This window comes from Rhinopithecus roxellana, chromosome 15 (assembly GCF_007565055.1).
Source record: "Rhinopithecus roxellana isolate Shanxi Qingling chromosome 15, ASM756505v1, whole genome shotgun sequence".
Lineage (NCBI taxonomy): Eukaryota > Metazoa > Chordata > Mammalia > Primates > Cercopithecidae > Rhinopithecus > Rhinopithecus roxellana.
Window position 1 is genome coordinate 115945072 of NC_044563.1, and position 17783 is coordinate 115962854.

The following is a 17783-nucleotide window of genomic DNA, read 5'->3' on the forward strand; positions in this document are numbered from 1 at the left end:
CCCATTGTCCAGTACCAAGGAAACAAAGAAGCTCTTGGAAACTTGGCTACCAAACTGGTTTCTGGATTATTCAGCCACACGTGATGTCTGCTAATTATGCACTGTGAGTGTTAAAAGCCTACAAAACTTCTTAGGCAGCCTTGTTGAGCTGCCTCCAGGCTCAACAATAAAACTATCCCGAGTTCCAAATTAATGGTAAGCTTCCATTTAAACCCTGGGTTAAGTGAGAAGTAAGAATTTGTGCTTTCCGGGCTGGTAGCACATGCCTATAATCCCAGCTACTTGGGAGGCTGAGGTATGAGAACTGCTTGAACCCAGGAGGTGGAGGTTGCAGTGAGCTGAGATTGTGCCACTGTACTCCAGTCTGAGTGACAGAACAAGACTGTCTAAAAAAAAAAAAAAAAAAAAGAATTTATGCTTTCCAACTGCTGCCAGGCAGGAGGAACTGGCAGCCTTATGGGCCCCTAAGAGGGTAGGGGTGCTGATGTCAGGGAAAGAGTGCCACCAGCCTCAGGGCTAAGAACCTGGAATTTGACCCAGAAGGCATGGATTCAAATCACAGACCTTTCAAGTTTCCCTTTTGTAACCTTAAGCACATCATTTATTCTCTTTGAGCCTCATTTTTTTCTCTTAAAAATGGAGTAAAAAACCAAATTTCTGTCCAAGTTCCACGACTAATCCAAGGCTTAACCCAAAAGGCAGATAGGAGAATATTTCGCAAACTGTGAAGTACTACACATGTATATGGTTCTACTTCTCACGCACTCACGATGCTGAGCACTTTTGTTTCATCCTTGCAACAAACTCTTGGTGGCAGAATATCAATGAGGGCTCTGAGGACAGACAGGCTAACCAGCTGGCCTGGGGTCACAGCGCTAATGGGTGGCAGAGCCAGGACTTGCAGCCAGGTGTCCTTACACTGTGCTAGACTGATGACTTCCCAGGCGAGGGGTTGTCACCCCATGTCAGTCAGATTCCTGGAGGAGGAGATAAAGACAACTCATCTGGTCACCAGTACAGTCCCCCTCAGCTTCGAGGAAGCCAGCAGGGGTGTCTTCTCACCTGGAGTCCTTCTCTGACGGCTTCCAGGAGATAGGGGATAATGGAGTAGTTCCACAAGTCGGTGAACCACACTCTCGAGCCGTCCACATCGATGGGGCATGACAGGAAGAGCCGGGGGCCTGGAGACCACAGTGAAAATACATTAGCACTCAAATGGGCATGGGTGATGGGGCATCCAGGTGAAGCCATGGTCCGAGCACCCTTCACAGGAGGGACCCTGGACGTTCTGATGGCAGGGCTGAGGCCTGGACACAGATATACTAGCCCTGGATGGTGGGCACACAGAAGGACACTCTGATCCCTGATTCCACCTGGGGGTCTCCCTCCTCCAGGAAAGGCTTGATGGGGAAGATGCTCACCGTGGCATTACTAATCTTGATTTTTAAAAATGGAAGCCCATGACTACAAGTCTAAAAGAACATAAACAGTTAAGCAAATGAGGGTACATCTGCATTTAATCATTTTGTAGCCTTTAAAAATAATTTTTAAAACTGAGTAATTGGCTGGGTGTGGTGGCTCATGCCTGTAATCCCAGCACTTTGGGAGGCCGAGGCTGGTGGATTACCTGAGGTCAGAAGTTCGAGATCAGCCTAGCCAACATGAAGAAACCCCTTCTCTACTAAAAAATACAAAAAAATTAGCTGGGTGTGGTGGCGGGCACCTGTAATCCCAGCTACTCAGGAGGCTGAGGCAGGTGAATCGCTTGAACCTGGGAGGCGGAGGTTGCTGTGAGCCGAGATCACGCCATTGCACTCCAGCCTGAGCAACAAGAGTGAAACTCTGTCTCAAAAAACAAAAACAAAAACAAAACAACAACTGAGTAGCAACAGAGAATGCTCATGAGATAGTGCTAAATGAAAAAGGATTTTTTTTTTGGAGTCTAGCTCTGTTCCCCAGGCTGGAATGCAACGGCGCGATCTCAGCTCACTGCAGCTTCCGCCTCCTGGGTTCACGCGATTCTCCTGTCTCAGCCTCTTGAGTAGCTGGGATTACAGGTGCATGCCACCACACCCAGCTAATTTTTTTGTATTTTTAGAGTAGAGACGCGGTTTCACCATGTTGGTCAGGCTGGTCTCGAACTCTTAACCTGAGATGATCCATCTGCCTTGGCCTCACAAAGTACTGAGATTACAGGCAGGAGCCACCATGCCCGGCCAAAAGGAACATGTTATATGTATGCTATGATTGCCACTACATAAAGCGTAAATATATATATATATATATATATATATATAAGAACAAGGACAGAAATATTAGCTCAAATAATGAAAATTATGTCAAGATGGTGGGATGGTTAGTGATCTTTTTTTCTCTGTTCTAAATGTCCAGCTTTCAGAAATGCTGGTAAAACTTCATTTTTCAAGCAAAGCCAAACCTGAGGGTAGCTTCAGCTTGGGGGAACCTTGAGGTGGGAGCTCTTTAGTGAGCTAGCAGTTTCTACATCGGGCCAGGATGGGCACATCTCTCTTCTGCAGACCACTAGCAATCTGGGGTCTGCCTGGTCTGTGACTGTCCCTCTGCCCCCTTTCTATCTTTATGGACAGTCCAGCTTCTGCTGACTGTGCCTGCAAAGTGCTGTCCTGGCCAGGGCCCAGAGGATGGGCACCTGAGGATGCCAGCCCGCCCCCTCAACCCAGTCTCCCACCCACCGATGGTGACGTCCGAGGAACTGTGAGCCTCCAGGAAGCGGTTGAGGTGATGCCAGACCTTGGGAATCCAGTCGATGATTTTTACCAGCTCCATATTGCGCACCCGCCCGCTGATCTCTGTTTCCATGAGCTTCCTCCTCAGGAACCGGCCAAGGAAACCCTTCACAGGCTCCGTGTGGTTGGCACAAAGCACCCATCTGGAGGAAGTCAGAAACATTTTTCAAGATGATAGTGATCCAAATGATGGCTGACCTCAGGAACCAAAGCATGTTAGAAACAGAAGGTATATATGCTAATGCAACAAATTGGATTAGCCATGCAATGAACAGTTCTAAACATTGTAACTATGTATTAACTCACAGTTCCTCATAGCAACCCTCTAACATAGATATTATCACCACCTCCATTTTACAGACAGAAATGCTAAGGATCAGACAGGTCATGTAACCTCCGGGACCAAACAGCTAGTTAACTGAAGAGCTAAGATGGCAACCAGGAAGCCTGGCTCCAGCAGCTAGGCTGTAACCTCTGAGATAAACTGCCTCTTGTGCTTGGTGTCAAGCCCTGTGCTACGCTATGGAACTATCACTATGACTAAGACACAGTCCTGGTCCCCAGGAGCTCACAGTTTGGTGGAGGAGGCAGACAGGCAAAGAGAGAAATGAAATATCATGAAGCCTAAGGGAATCAGGGAAGGCTCCTGAGAGGAGGGGATGTCTGGGCTGAGACTGGACAGTTAATGGGCAGCAACATAAGGAAAGGCAGGAGCAGGTGTTAGGGTCAGGAGTGGGGTGATGCTGCAGCCTTCGCAAAGGCATGGGTGTTTGGAGAAACTACCAGAAGTTTAGTGTGACTGAAGTTCAGACTTGACCTGCCAACCCACGGAGTCTGGATTTCATTCTGCAGGCCATAGGGAGCTGGAGCTACTAAAGGACTTTAAGCATGAGAGTTCTATGGTCAGATGTGCACTCTAGAATGTTCACGCTGGTCTGGCTGCCACAGTGCAGAGGATTGGCTACAGGGTGCAGAGGGGAGGCTGCAAGCAGACGTACTGACTAGGTGATGGCAATGGTGTGCTGGGTGATGATGGGGCAGTGATGGGGGGAAGAGGAGGATGATGGACTTGAGGGATAGTTAGGAGAAAGCATGAACAAGACCAGGACAGCCTAAATGCAGGGTGAGCCATGCTCTCAGTGTGCTGGAGGAGTCAACATTTCTCTGGTAATTACATTCAGACCCACTTTCAATAGATCTCCCTCAGAGATGCCCGCAGAATGGCCAGTGAAAATGAGCCGGGGTTCCCAGCCCAGGAGACAGCTTCACATCCACCTCTAAGGACCCAGGCAGGAGAGGTGAAGTCAACTGAGATTCATTATATGGGGCAAGTGGTGTTTGGCGATGTCAATCAGGCAGCAGTGCAACCTAGCACAACCAAGGAGAACAGTCCTTCCCACACCCTGGCCGTGAGAGAGCACCAGCATGGTGCTATGGCAGCGGGGCAGGGACGACAAGCTGGCAGGGAGTCACAGCAGCTGGGACTCGAGGGCCCACAGGCCCAGTTAGGTGGAGACATTTTAGGTAAAAGCTGCCATTGCTCATGTTCACTTGGGACAGAGAGACGTCACTGGTAACAAGAGGGCAGCAGGGTCACCTGCAGTCCCTTCCAGAGCTGCCCCTTTGACCCTGTGACAGCAGGACTCAGAGGCAGAGACTTGAGTGCAAGTTCCACTCTGCCACTGACCAGTGTGTGACCTCACCCAAGTCACTTAAGTCTCTGGGCCTCAGTTTCCCATTTGTAAACGGAGAGTGGTAAATGTAATTACTTGAGGCTGAAGTATTAATTAAATTAAATGGATTAAGCTGAGAAAAATGCTTAACAATACCTAGTGTACAATGCATACTCAACGCAGGCGTCTCTACTCGCCCCTTCTTGCCTTCCCTCTTTGTGATTTCATAGGGTAACTGGACAAGGGAAAGGAAGGGAAAACTGACCTGAAGTTATGGTGAAGCTGCAGGTTGGGAGTCGAAGAGGTAGCCTGGTTCATTGTGCCAATTATGTAAGGGCTGTGGGTAAAATAAAGGAAAAGACAGCTGTGAGTTCAAGTCACACTAGAGAACAAGGTGGTCACAGAGGCCCGTGGCCCTGTGCTTCCAGGCCGGTGGACAGCTAGCCGCCTCCCCCTCCCAACCCTATGTGTGTGCACAGCTTCACTCCCACACTGGCCCTGGGCCGCCTGTGTGCACAGTGCCCCATAAGGTGGCAGCACTCTCTCCTGGGGGCTATGAGGTCCAGAACCAGCCTTTACCATTTGTGGTACTTGCAGTTGAGCAGCCCGTTGAAGATCTCGCCCAGAGAGCTCACGTGGTGTAGGTTGTCCAGGATGATGACGAGGGGCATGTCCACAGCATTGTTCTCACTGTTGCACTGGTCAGCAAGGTTGGACAGGTACTGGCGCAATTCCTATGGTGGCCAGGAAGGCCGAAGGAGAACAAGTTGGTGAATGTACTCAGTGAAGACACACTGCTCAGGGTCTTTGCCTCACCCAGGCCAGTGGAGGTGGAAAAGCCCTTCATGATGCTGCGCTGTGAACACATTCCGGGTGCCTGCCTATTACAGGGCATTGGCTTGGTGCTCAGGGGATGCAGAATGGGCATGGGATGAGTTAGGACTGGGTCCTGCCTTCCAGTCAGTATTCACCTGGTGACTGAAAACCTTAAGCCTGGGGTAAAAGCACAGCACTGTACTCTGTATGTACGTGGCCTGAGAGCTACATACACAGAAGCCCTCTACACATTAGAGCAGCAGAGGAGCCAGATACACACTTAAGTCATGCTGAGTAGTGCTGTGGCAGACACAACACACAGCACAGGGGAGACGAGTCTACATGCACCGGGCTTGGGGAAATCCTGCTGAAAGGGCAGGCTTTGGATTTAACCTTGGAGAATGGGTGGGGCATTGGCTCAGCAGGGACTAGAACACAGCCCTGCATGCCTGGGGTAAGGGATGCATGTCAAAAATGGAAGAGGAAGAATAATGGTGCATCTGTGGAAAAGGCTGAAATGGCAAGGTAAGGAGCTGGCAGAGAACCTAGCATGGCTGCCTGCCATTACTGTCATCATAATGATAGCTGGCATCACTTAGAGCCAGGCAGGGCTTTAAGAGCCTTACACACAGGAACTTCTGTAGTCCCACAGTAACTTAGAAGGTGAGTAGTATGATTACCTCCATTTTACAGATGGAGAAGCTGAGGCATGGTACGATCAGGTGCCTGGCCTGAGAGTGCACAGTGGGTAAGCAGTGGCCATGGGTCAGACCTGGGTTCCTGCTCCAGTCAGTATCTTCACCACACTGGCCTGTCTTAGATGCGAGCCTGCTTGCTCAGGGGCTAACATCTTCTCCCTCTTCTACCAGCACCCGCCCACCCTGGGCCTCCATTTTAAGTCAAAATATGACTTGTTAGCAGTAGAAAAAGCCCACCTTTTAAAGTGACTAGTTCTTTTAGTCCCTCTTCACCGTGATCTCTGGGCCCCAGGCACATGGCTCCTCATGCCTGCAGAGCCTTCACTTACTGGTCCCAGGAGAAGTTCCCTAACTCACACAAAGGCTCTCAACAGAAGGGCTCTGGGCACGTCTCTCTTGTCCTGCACCTACATCAAGTTACTTGGGGAGCTTGTAGATGGTGCAGATGCCCAGCCTCAAACAACCTAGTGAAACAGATCATCAAGCGAGGTCTGGGAACCTGTGTCTTCAAGCACACCAGGTGATCCTTAAGGCCAAGGAGTCATTTCCAATCACCTTTGATCCTCAGGCCCCTCTGCACAGGGCCAGCTAGAGTCAATTATCCATCAGCGCTCACTAATGCATGAATGAACAGGTCTGAGAAAGCACTTTCCAACTCTCAGCTGGGACCAGGTCGGGCTCCATTCAAACTGGTTTCCATTGCTCACTGTGAAGCAGGATCTAACCTATTTGCTGGCCACAGGGCTCTAGAGTCCAAGACTTTGACTCGAGCTTCAGTTCTACCACTTAGTACCATCTGAGTGGTCTTAGGCACAGGACCAATCTACTTTAAACCTCTGCTTCCTTCTCTGCAAAATGGGGATGGCGACAACTACTCCCTTGAAGGTATTGCCGTGAGAAGGTGTTTGCTGGCGATGGGACAAGCAGTCCATAAATGTGGGTTTCTATCGTTTTTATTATTGTTATTTTTGTTAATGGTGTTGTCATTATTGTTCCAAAAATATTTTATTTTGGAAAATCAGTAACACCCAGTACACACATGATAACTTCTTGGTAAACTGCAACAGATGTATCTTGCATAACATTAAAGAACTACCAGGACTGAGCATCATAAATGAGCTCGATCGGCTTAACCACAGATGGAATTTCCTACTGGGATGATCGGAGTGGAGCCTTCCTTTCCGCTAGCGCCCTCTGGATCTCCTTCACTGGGCTTTCTAAAACCACCCAAGGAGAGCTGATAGGAAAAGCTGTTTTCCCATCAGGCACTAGCCTGATGATATCATCAGTTTCGAAAGGGTCAAAAAATACAGCAGACTCAGAATGACCTCCTCACCTTGCTGGACTTATGGTCCACGTTAAAAGTGGCGATAACCCCGTCTGTCAACTCCCGTCCCTCTCGAAGCACCACATACTCAGACAGCCGATTGGCCAGGTAGGTTTTCCCAGTGCCGCTGGGGCCAGAGAGAATGATCCGACGGTGCTCTATCAGGAGGGAGACGTAGCGCTGCAGGATGGGCTTGGGAATCAAGGACTCAAACACCAGTGAGTCCAGGCTGTTTTCTGCGAGCCCTGCATTTGGGAGAGACAGGAAGCATCTGAAGTCCTGTAGAAAAGGTGGCTCTCTGTGCTTGCCTAACTGGGACTGCCAAGACCTGAGGTTATTCCTTTCCTCGCAGTCTACTCATCTGAGATTCCTGCACACCCAGGGACACTGGAAGCTGACAGCAAAGTGCTGCTGCTCTAGGAAGTCACCTCCCTGTTCATCAAAGCCACGTGCTTCTGTCTCCTGTCTTGGCTAACTTCTCAGACTCAAACTCACCTTGAACATTTGGGCTCTCAGTCCCCATCTGTCCTCTGCAGAATTCATAATGCTCTGGGCTCTATTTGCCTGTCTGGATTTACTATACTTACTACACACACACACACACACACACACACACATATATACACACACATATATATATATTTACTATACATATGCTATGTATACTATACCTATGGCATCTGCCCAAACCAAACCTGAGTCCTGTCTATCACAACCCTGAGGTTGCCTCTTCACCCTGCTCCCTCCCACATGCCAGGTACCACTGCTATCCACACTAAGACGTGCCATGAAGGCAACAGTACTTTTATCTTTAAAAGGAAGAAGAATGCAAGGCGGGATCATTTGATTCTGGAATGTGAATACTGGCAGACCTAGCCCGAAAGCCTGAAATGTTGTTAGCTGGGACTCTTGGTCCTCAACAACATCAAGTGGAAACTTATCCTTTCCCTTTCCTATTTTGGACAAGGTCATCAATCAAGGTGGTTGGCTTCACAAGAGGTATCTTTTGGATACTGTCTCTAAGAGAAGATCCATCCAAGGTTGGCTGTCCAGAACCTCAGGTCATTGTTTAAAAGTTACTCTCGGCCGGGCGCAGTGGCTCAAGCCTGTAATCCCAGCACTTTGGGAGGCCGAGACGGGCGGATCACAAGGTCAGGAGATCAAGACCATCCTGGCTAACATGGTGAAACCCCGTCTCTACTAAAAATACAAAAAACTAGCCAGGCGACCTGGCGGGCGCCTGTAGTCCCAGCTACTCGGGAGGCTGAGGCAGGAGAATGGTGTGAACCCGCGAGGCAGAGCTTGCAGTGAGCTGAGATCCGGCCACTGCACTCCAGCCTGGGTGACAGAGCGAGACTCCGTCTCAAAAAAAATAAAATAAAATAAAATAAAATAAAAGTTACTCTCAAGAAAACAGCAGAATTAATGAAAAGTAAACGGAAGAGTATTTACTATTTTGTAATAGCAAATTCCTTCTACATACTCAGTCACTGCTAGCAGATACTCCCAAAGCATCTATATGTTTGTTTCCAGTCTTCCCCCAATCACGTAACCCCTAAATGCAGTGACTCTTCCAGAATGAACATGACAAAGGCCCCCAGATACCTTATCTGCTAGGGACAAGCCTAACATTTTCCTGCTACTGAGCTTGATGTAGCGTACACTTGCTCAAACCTCAATGCAAAGTATGGGGTGTAGGGTCTCTAAATTTAATATTAATAAACACAGGAAAAAAACCACTGGAACACCCTCTCTGTATATATATATATATATACTGTTCTAGTTCAGTCTTCTGCCATAAACCCCACAGGGAGTGATTATTTTGCCGATGAGCTCACTTCAGGAAATGCAAAGTCGAACCCCCTTCCCCTGGTACCACTGAAGTGAATCACTGCAGCTCAGACAACTCTTTCAGCTCAAATCTTTGAGTGGTTTTTAGTGCCTTGAAGTCATAAGTTTTAAGTACTCTAGGAAAGAGAAGAGTCAGGTATCACTGAAAAATAAACCGAGCTGATCCCTTGAGGTGCTGAAACTTGATGTGTTGACTGCAGCGACGGATCAGGGTCTGCAGAGGGGTGGCATGCTCCACTAGAGGCAGGTAGTCTTGTTACTTTCTAGAGAGGCTTGGCCTGGTCTCAGCAATAGGCCATTCCTTTTACCCCTCAGTCCTTTGTAATGCTCACCTGTAAAACCAGCAAGTGAACAAGGCACGCTTGACAGGAGGGATGAAATGCAATTTGAACCCAGGACATAAAAGGCTCTCCTGAAAGGGTTCTTGTTGAGGACGATCATTCCAGTGTGTCTGGTACTCCTTCCTGCTTCCCCTCATGGTAGAACTCTTCTTTCCCATGGGGAGCTCATTCCTGGTGGTTCAAGTGGAACCAATCCAGCTCCTCCATCCACCCAAAGGGATAGGCTTGTGAGCAGGCTCGGACAAATCCTCTCCCTAGTCACAATGACCAACTCAGTGACAGGCATTTGACTTATAGTGGGCCAGAGTCATCCCTAGGAATTATCTGTTACATTTTCCGCAAAATCCCTCTTTCCTTCAGGTTCCTAAGCTAGAAGAAGGAATTGGGCTACCAGGGGCCCTTTCATCAACCACGTGCAAAGAATTCAATAAATAAGCACAGCCGTGACCGGCAACACTGAGGCAGGCCTTGTCCTGATTCACTGTCTGAGCACCTGGATCCAGCTGTGCTTGAGGTATGCTCCTGGATTGCCCAGGGCCATGAGCCCATACATTTCCTTTTTACTCTTAGCTACTTTTGAGTCTGTTTCTGTCACTTATAGCCCAAGGGCGCTATTGTGGCATTTCACTTGCCAGCAGAAGGCTGTGTGAGGCTCAAGCAGTATGTACCACTTGTCACCTGCAGAGCAAGATCTTAATTCCTGCTGATGGAAAATGGTGGGGTGCTTCTGGAAACTCTACCAACCAAGAAATACATCTTGCGTCAAACAACTGCAAAACTGCTGTCAAGAGGAGGGCCTTTCAGGGAAGAAAGAAATGGGACAACACAAAGAATGAGCCTAGTAGAGTATTTATGAAAGTCTATATTCAGGTGATCTATAACATATAGGAAATGATGCGGTTTTACAATCAAATAAATTTGGGACAGATTGGACTAAAGTCTTTTTTTTTTTTTTTTTTTTTTTTGAGATGGAGTTTCACTCCTGTTGCCCAGGCTGGAGTGCAATGGCATGATCTCGGCTCACCGCAACCTCTGCCTCCCAGGTTCAAAGGATTCTCCTGCCTCGGCCTCTCTAGTAGCTGGGATTATAGATGTGTGCCACCATGCCCAGGCAATTTTTTGTATGTTTAGTAGAGACAGGGTTTCTTCATGTTGGTCAGGCTGGTCTCGAACTCCCAACCTCAGGTGATCCACCCACCTCGGCCTCCCAAAGTGCTGGGATTACAGGCGTGAGCCACCGCGCCCAGCCTAAACAGCCTTTTTAACAGCAGGAGTTAGGACACTGAATGACAGAGCCTTTGATGTACCAGTGCACTTCTGTCCCCCAAACACAAATGGGGATAACGATGTAGTTTCCCAGAATTGCTTGGCAGTGAAGCTTTTTTTTTTCCTGAGTGAACTTTGTGGGCCTAGAGTTCTAAGGAATGCACTGGCCTGGGGCTTAATATCACTAGGTAATGAGAAACCGGAAGCTCTAGCAGCACCATGCGTGGGCACAAGCTTTAGCAGTTTCATCAGGATGCTCAGAGTGACTTCTGCAGCCTATAGCAAGTCGTGGTTTTCCCATCTGTAGAATGGGATTGCATCCAAAGCTTGCTGGCAAGAGTAATTCATCAGTATTGGTAAAGCCCTGTTGCAACAGGGTTATTAGGATTCCATCATCTCACAGTCATAAGGCTAATGGGATCTTTTGTTAGATAATTGCAGCAATAAACTAAAATGATTTTGTTTCCTAAGGTGATTGAAAAAGCAAAAGACGGTTCAACTTGCGTAGAGTAACTGTTGGAAGGGAGAAAAGCAGCCCACAAACATATGCACAAAGAAAACTGTGGCCACAAGTGCCTCTGCCAAGTCACAAAATGAAAACTGTAATTCCTGAAAGCTCCGACCTCTGCAACCAGCTCAATTACCTTTCACAGTCACTGAGATGGTTGTGTTCTCTCCAACCAGATAGCCACAAGGAAGCAGCTCTGGTGTTTCGGAAGTGTTGCTGCGCTTGATTTCTCCAATGCTGTAGCCAAGAACACTGTCTGAATTCAGCCCTAGCTGACTCACTGGGTCGACATGAATGATGTATTCCTGGAAAAAATAAAAAATAAAGACTCTATCAAAGATGTGGCTAAAATCTGCCCATGACTCATGTTTTCATTGGGTGATTTATGATCATCTTCTCTTCTTTCTCAGATGTCTGAGTTGAAATTGAGCTGTGGGATGAGGGGGAGAAGAACTGACTTTCTAAGGGGATAATGCCCAAGTACCACAGGCCTCTTAAAATACAGATTTATTTGGTTAGGAGTGGGAAAACAAAACAAAACAAAAAAAAAAAAAAAACCCCTAACAAGGTTGTGAACGTTTAGTCTGGATGAACCAAGCACGGAAAAGCCAGGCTGCTTTTCCTAAGTTCAACTGAAATCTTGAAGACATCAGGGCCTATGAATGGTGCTGGAAAATTCACGAAAAAGTAATTTTGACAGGAAATCTCTCTTCCATTCCCTTCTTTTGGCTCAAAGATCATACAAAGAGATTAAAATGCAGGCTGCTCGCAAAAATCAGCTCTAGATCTTTGAGAAGGAAAATGTGTGTTTAATTTGGAAAGTATTCCCTCTTAGTTGAGTGAACAAAAGGTTTTAGGTTAGTAAATGTAGAACTAAGGTCCATGTACTAGGAGGTGACTGCACGACGACTTCGGTGGAATCCCAGTAATAGGCCTTACATGGTCTCATTTCCTCACTTACTATGATGCCAATGTGCCTCTTTTCAGCCCAGACTGGTATTCTAATTCAAGGATGTCCCAACTGCCCATCACCAGAGATATGTTTTTGGCCTAGGTAGGAGAATCGGTCCATCCTAAGCCATTCATACATCTTCTCTGGTCTCATTTCTACAGGCTGGCTTACCAGGATGGGGAACAATCTCCAGTCAAAAACCAGAATTTTCTCTGTATGAGGCTACTTGGATCTAGCTATTAGAAAGAAACTACAGTGTACTGTTAGGCTGTTGCAAAAGTAACTATGTTGGTGCAATCACTTTTGCACCAACGTAATAGTTAAGTTAGGAGTTGACGTCAGACCAACTAAACTAGATCAACGTGGTCTAATTCTAGATCCATGACCTTGAACAGCCCAATCTGACCTTCACTTTCTTCACCTTTAAATGGGGTAATATAAGGGGCTTGGCATAGTCTCTGGCACAAAAAACGTGGGCTATTATAACTACTCAGGGAATATGATTAATGAGCACTTATAATTGTTGACTTACTTCAGGACAATAGAAAAAATGTACCAAAAGCTTCCTTCAAATCACCATGTGTTGCAAGGTTCACCTTGGTACTCATTAGTTATTTATCCTGTGGCAAACACCCAATCTAATGATGTGATTAAAAAGAATAGAGAAATAAGTATGGCAACATCCTTGAGCCTGGCCATCGATCAGACATTAATGTCACTCGTAAAACAAATCAAAGACTCTGAAGTGGTGGCACAGCATACCAGGCAAATCAGATCAAATCCCCCAAAATGAAGGCTAGAAATCTGATGTCCAAGCCCTGGCCACAGATTACATACTCCAAAACATATGTCCTAAGACACAATTCTAAGGTGAAAAGAGAGTTGAACATTAGCAATTCACTGTGAGAGGATCAAAGAGTTGCTTAAGTCACACTCACTAGCTGGCCCACCACTGTAAAGGGCAGATGGAAAGAATTTGGCCCATCACCAGTCTGTACTTACCATCATCCTTCCATTCCCTTGAGGGCCAGGGAACAAGTTCCAGCAACATAAAGATGTAGGGAAGGGCACAGGTCTGAGAAATGGCCAAGCTCAAGACATCAACCTCTCTTTGCCTCCCCAGGCCCGGATGCCCGTGTTAGGTATTTTGCTGTAGCCGCCATCTTGAAACACTTACTTTGAACAGCCGTCTAACCACCCCATCGAGCACATCCCACTTCGTCTTGCCACTAACTCCAATGCAGCCAATAAGAAAGAGGTGTGGTCTGGAATCCTAAGGGTAAGGAAATGTACACAGGTGAAAACCAGGTGGATCTTTTCTGACTCAGTTCAGCAGAGGACTCAGGTTGCCTTAGAACTCCGCCAATGGTTTGAGAGGGGAATAAAAGTCCTATTTGTATTAATACCAGGTATAACTTAGGTGGAAGTAATAGTCTTAATACCTTTCCCTGCTTTACTGCTAAAACAGCAGACCAAGAGTCAGGAAGAGAGGATTTCCTCTCTGGAATATGGAACCTTCTGCTAAGTAAATGTGTCAGACAGGGCATAAATCACGTATTCCTCTTCCGGAACTCTCCATACCTGTCTAACATCTCTGTCTTTTCAAACCTTGCTTACAAACTCACCTCTTCCAGGAAGACTTCATTGATTAACTCCATCAGGCTCAGAGCTTAAACTGCTTCGGCAATTCTGTACATAACTTATATAATGATATATCTGGTACTAATTTATATTTAGTTTTAGGTATTTCTGTCTTATTTTTGCATATCAAGTTTATCTCCTTACTAGATCTTAAACATTGTCAGGACAAAATGTGTTTCTATTTTTTCTTCTTTCTTGTTTTTAAATAACATTTACTGTTTTTCTTCTTGTTAAAACTCAAAACGTGCAACTCAGAAAACTAATCAAACTCCGGGAAGAATACTCTCAAAACAATCTTTTTCTAACTCTTTTGCACCTCTGTTCACAGGGCTTTGCATAGTGGCAGCTAATCAGACCACACTGATAAAAGAAAAGCTGATAGAACATGCCATATCTATTGGGTTTTAAATACCTTACATGCTCATAAGGACGTAGAGTCAGGAGTGTGGTTGGGCAGGGGTGGGGGAGGTGACATATGGCAGCTAAGCAAAATCAGCAGAGAAAAGAGCACCAGTCTTGCAGTGAGATGATCTGACCCAACCACTTGTCCCTGGCCTCAAATAAGTAACCCTTGGGGTCTTGGGTTTCTTAATTATATCATGAGGATAATAATCCCTGGTCAACCAACCTCACCTGGATGCTGTAGTGATGCAGAATAATATAACTTTTGAAGGTGATTTGTAAACTTTTGTAAAATGTATGCTCTATCTGTTCATATTGACAATCACTAGAATAAACAGTCCACAAGGTATACCTGCATTTACTGTAAGAATGAGTGTCTCAGCAGGGCACGGCGGTTCACGCCTGTAATCCCAGCACTTTGGGAGGCTGAGGCGGGTGGATCACAAGGTCAGGAGTTGGAGACCAGCCTGGCCAATATGGTGAAACCCCGTCTCTACTAAAAATACAAAAAGAACTAGCCGGGTGTGGTGGTGGGCACCTGTAGTCCCAGCTACTCGAGAGGCTGAGGCAGAAGAAGAATCACTTGAACCCAGGAGGCGGAGGCTGCAGTGAGCCAAGATAACACCACTGCATTCTAGGTGACAGAGCAAGACTCTGTCTCCAAAAAAAAAAAAAAAAAAAGAATGAGTTTCTCCTGATAGTCCATCACTCCACTAGCTACGTTTTGAAAATGGAACTATCTATTGTATCTTTCAAGGCTAGATGATGCTAATGGAAGTGCCAAAATCCTGAGCTTACCCCCTATCGTGAGGCTAGCAAGCCAGCCACAAAGTGGAATCCCCTAAGAAAGGTTTGGCTGTACCTGCTTTGTTCTGCGGGTTCGCTAGCTGTCTGAAACTACAATAGCACGTTGGCTAGAAATACTAAGAAATAACAAACAAAAAACTCAAGGGAACTCAATGGTGACTCATGAGGCCTTTCCACATTTATTCGAGAGATAGTCATTCAAAGCATCACTGGGTTTTAATCACTGGCTAAAATTCAACTTTCAATGTCAACTCTAGCCTCCATCCCAAAATAGTCTCTGGCAGTGGTATAGACTCTGGAAGTTCCTAGACTTTGGAAGTGAACAGAAACCATACTAGGAAAATTCAGATTCTCCAGCCTTGGTGAGTCAGGATGCCCCACCAGCTCTGTCTTCGGTCACCTGCAAGCTCCCAGGGCTTGGCATCTCCATCTCTTGATGTCTACCAAGATGTCTACTCTTGATGACTGATGACCGATAAAACTGGTGCTCTTGGTCTGCTGCATGTGGTCAGCTTATTTCTGTACCTTACATGCTATATGTGCGTAGCTGCCTCTGCAGTGCTTTGGGAATATATTACATTCAGAAAGGCCTTTTCCAATGGATGTTAGCGCTTAGTTAATTACATGAAAGTGAAACGTGGGACCATTTTTAGTATTCTTTATTAGACTTTCAAGCATACGAGAAAGGGAAATGCCATTCGCACACTTTACTTGTGTCAAAATGCTGCAAGGGATTAATTATGGTTAGTTAAGAGAAGCGTTAGTAGTATTTCCAAATCACCTTAGGCTCTGAGGTGATACAGGTTTTACAATTAGATCACTAAGCTAGGTAGTTCTACCTGGGGGAGGGACAGGCAGAGCAGGGAAAGGGATCCAACTAACCTCCTTCCACTTCATTTCCTCCTGAAAGCTGACAACTATCTTAACATGCCTGCCTCCTTCCTTCCGAGCCGAGCATTCACCAGTGTCATCCAGCAACATGTCTGCGAATGGAAAACATCAACAGCCTTAGGCACATGGGGACAGCAAAGCTTCCTGACACCCCCGCTGCTGGTTGGCACAGCAGTGGGACAAACAGGTGTCAGGGTGCAGGGGGTGGGTGGGGGGTAGGGGAAGAGGAGAGGGCAAAATGGAGAATGCAGTCACAGAAACCAATGGTGGACCAACCAAGGAACCAGCAGGCTGACAATGCACCTTGCCGGATGGAAGTGCGAGGGAGAGACTCAACCAAAACAACAGCAACAGCAGCATCATGGATACAAAATAAAAGCATCAGCCTTAATATGCTTACAAAGAAAACCTAGATTGTGTTCACTGATGGTTGCGCCAGCCTGGAATCCATCCTGAAGACAGGAAGATCATAGACCAAGCCACTGCCCCGACTGGGACCTGCTACTATGGGGTTTGTGTACAACATTCAGCTTGCAGGTCAGCCTCTTAAAATGGATCAAACAGAACTCAGCATGGTGGGCGAGGGTATCCAAGCTCAGGGCTTGGAGAATTTGGGGTGCTGGAGCAAAGCATGAGAGCAGTCTAACGGCTGGGCTCATGTTGGTAGCAGACTCACACCCAGACACATACACAGCCCAAGTGCACACACGCCTGTTGCCTCTCCGTTTGATCTGTTGGTCTGCTTATTTTGGGGCTCTCACTTAGAGATCAGGGTGCCAGCTCTAGGTCCAGTCCTGCCCCCAAACCCTGTAGGCCACTCACCCAGGCTGGTTGACTCAGTGAGGTTCAAGCTGTGCTGGGAGAGGCCCATGGACTGCCTTGGGGAGGCAGAGATGGACACTTGGGAAGGAGCCCGGCTGCAGCCACTGCCTTGAGACTCTGACTTCAGCCGATCATTCTCAGCTTTCAGCTTCTCTATTTCACTCTGCAAAGAGTAATGGAGAAGCTCACTTAGTAGGCGGAAGTAATGTGAACAAGATTTTTCTGAAGGAAGGATCTGAAAGTTCCCTGCAGAAACCAGGCTGGTCTCCCACCCAAGGCGAACAACACCCTCAGAGAGATTCAGCAGTGTTTGCTGCCCCTGCTGTAGACACAAGACATGCTGGCAGGGGAGGTCCATCCACTCAGAGAACAGGCCTTTGAAAAGACCTCTGAAATGCTTCCCAGAGTCTGCTGCTTGAGGGTTAAGTGAAAAAGAGTCTTATGATCTAAGAGGTTTGTGCAACTCTGGCTTTTACAGGCTTCTTTCCTGCAGGACTTCTCAGAACGTTTAATGAGTTCCTCTACGCCATGAATGGAACAGAGGCACATGGTATGCAGAATTTTCCAAACGTATTTGATTAAGGAGTTCTCCTTTCATAGAGCTTCTCACAGAATGAGTGTTTCAGGGAACCTCCTTTGGGAAAACTGACTCCATTAAGGTCCTGGCAGACTCCAGAGGTATCTTTCATTCTATGAATATTCATGAAGAACCTACAATGTGCAAGGTATTGGTGCTATGTCCAGAGAAAGGTATGCAAAAAGCCCAGAAGACCCAAATGTCTTCACTCCATGGCAGAAGGTGGGAGGGACTGTAAGAACGAATCTACAAGAAGATTCAGATGAGGGCACTAACTCTCCGGCTGCAAGACTTGGACAGGCATCAGGCCGAGCATTAAGGGAAGGGTCTAATTTGGACGTGCAGAGGAATATTCCCAGTGGAGAGAACGATATGAAAGAGAGATGCAAAGATGGCAGTCAGCAACTCCATCTGGTTGGTGAGTAGATTCTGGGAAGAGGAGCTGG

General features: G+C 46.9%; 1 protein-coding gene across 2 annotated transcripts in view; it reads right to left on the minus strand.

Moving 5' to 3' along the window:
• NAV2 (neuron navigator 2) overlaps window positions 1–17783 on the minus strand; it is a 411604-nt gene that overhangs the window by 12626 nt on the left and 381195 nt on the right. For both annotated transcript variants that reach the window (XM_030918125.1, XM_010388179.2), the window contains 9 exons: window positions 16761–16923; window positions 15930–16030; window positions 13375–13470; window positions 11382–11550; window positions 7289–7524; window positions 5018–5172; window positions 4704–4775; window positions 2712–2908; window positions 1063–1181 (listed from right to left, as the gene is read on the minus strand). In XM_030918125.1, the coding sequence (XP_030773985.1) occupies window positions 1063–1181; window positions 2712–2908; window positions 4704–4775; window positions 5018–5172; window positions 7289–7524; window positions 11382–11550; window positions 13375–13470; window positions 15930–16030; window positions 16761–16923 (1308 nt within the window). The remainder of the gene's footprint in view (window positions 1–1062; window positions 1182–2711; window positions 2909–4703; window positions 4776–5017; window positions 5173–7288; window positions 7525–11381; window positions 11551–13374; window positions 13471–15929; window positions 16031–16760; window positions 16924–17783) is intronic.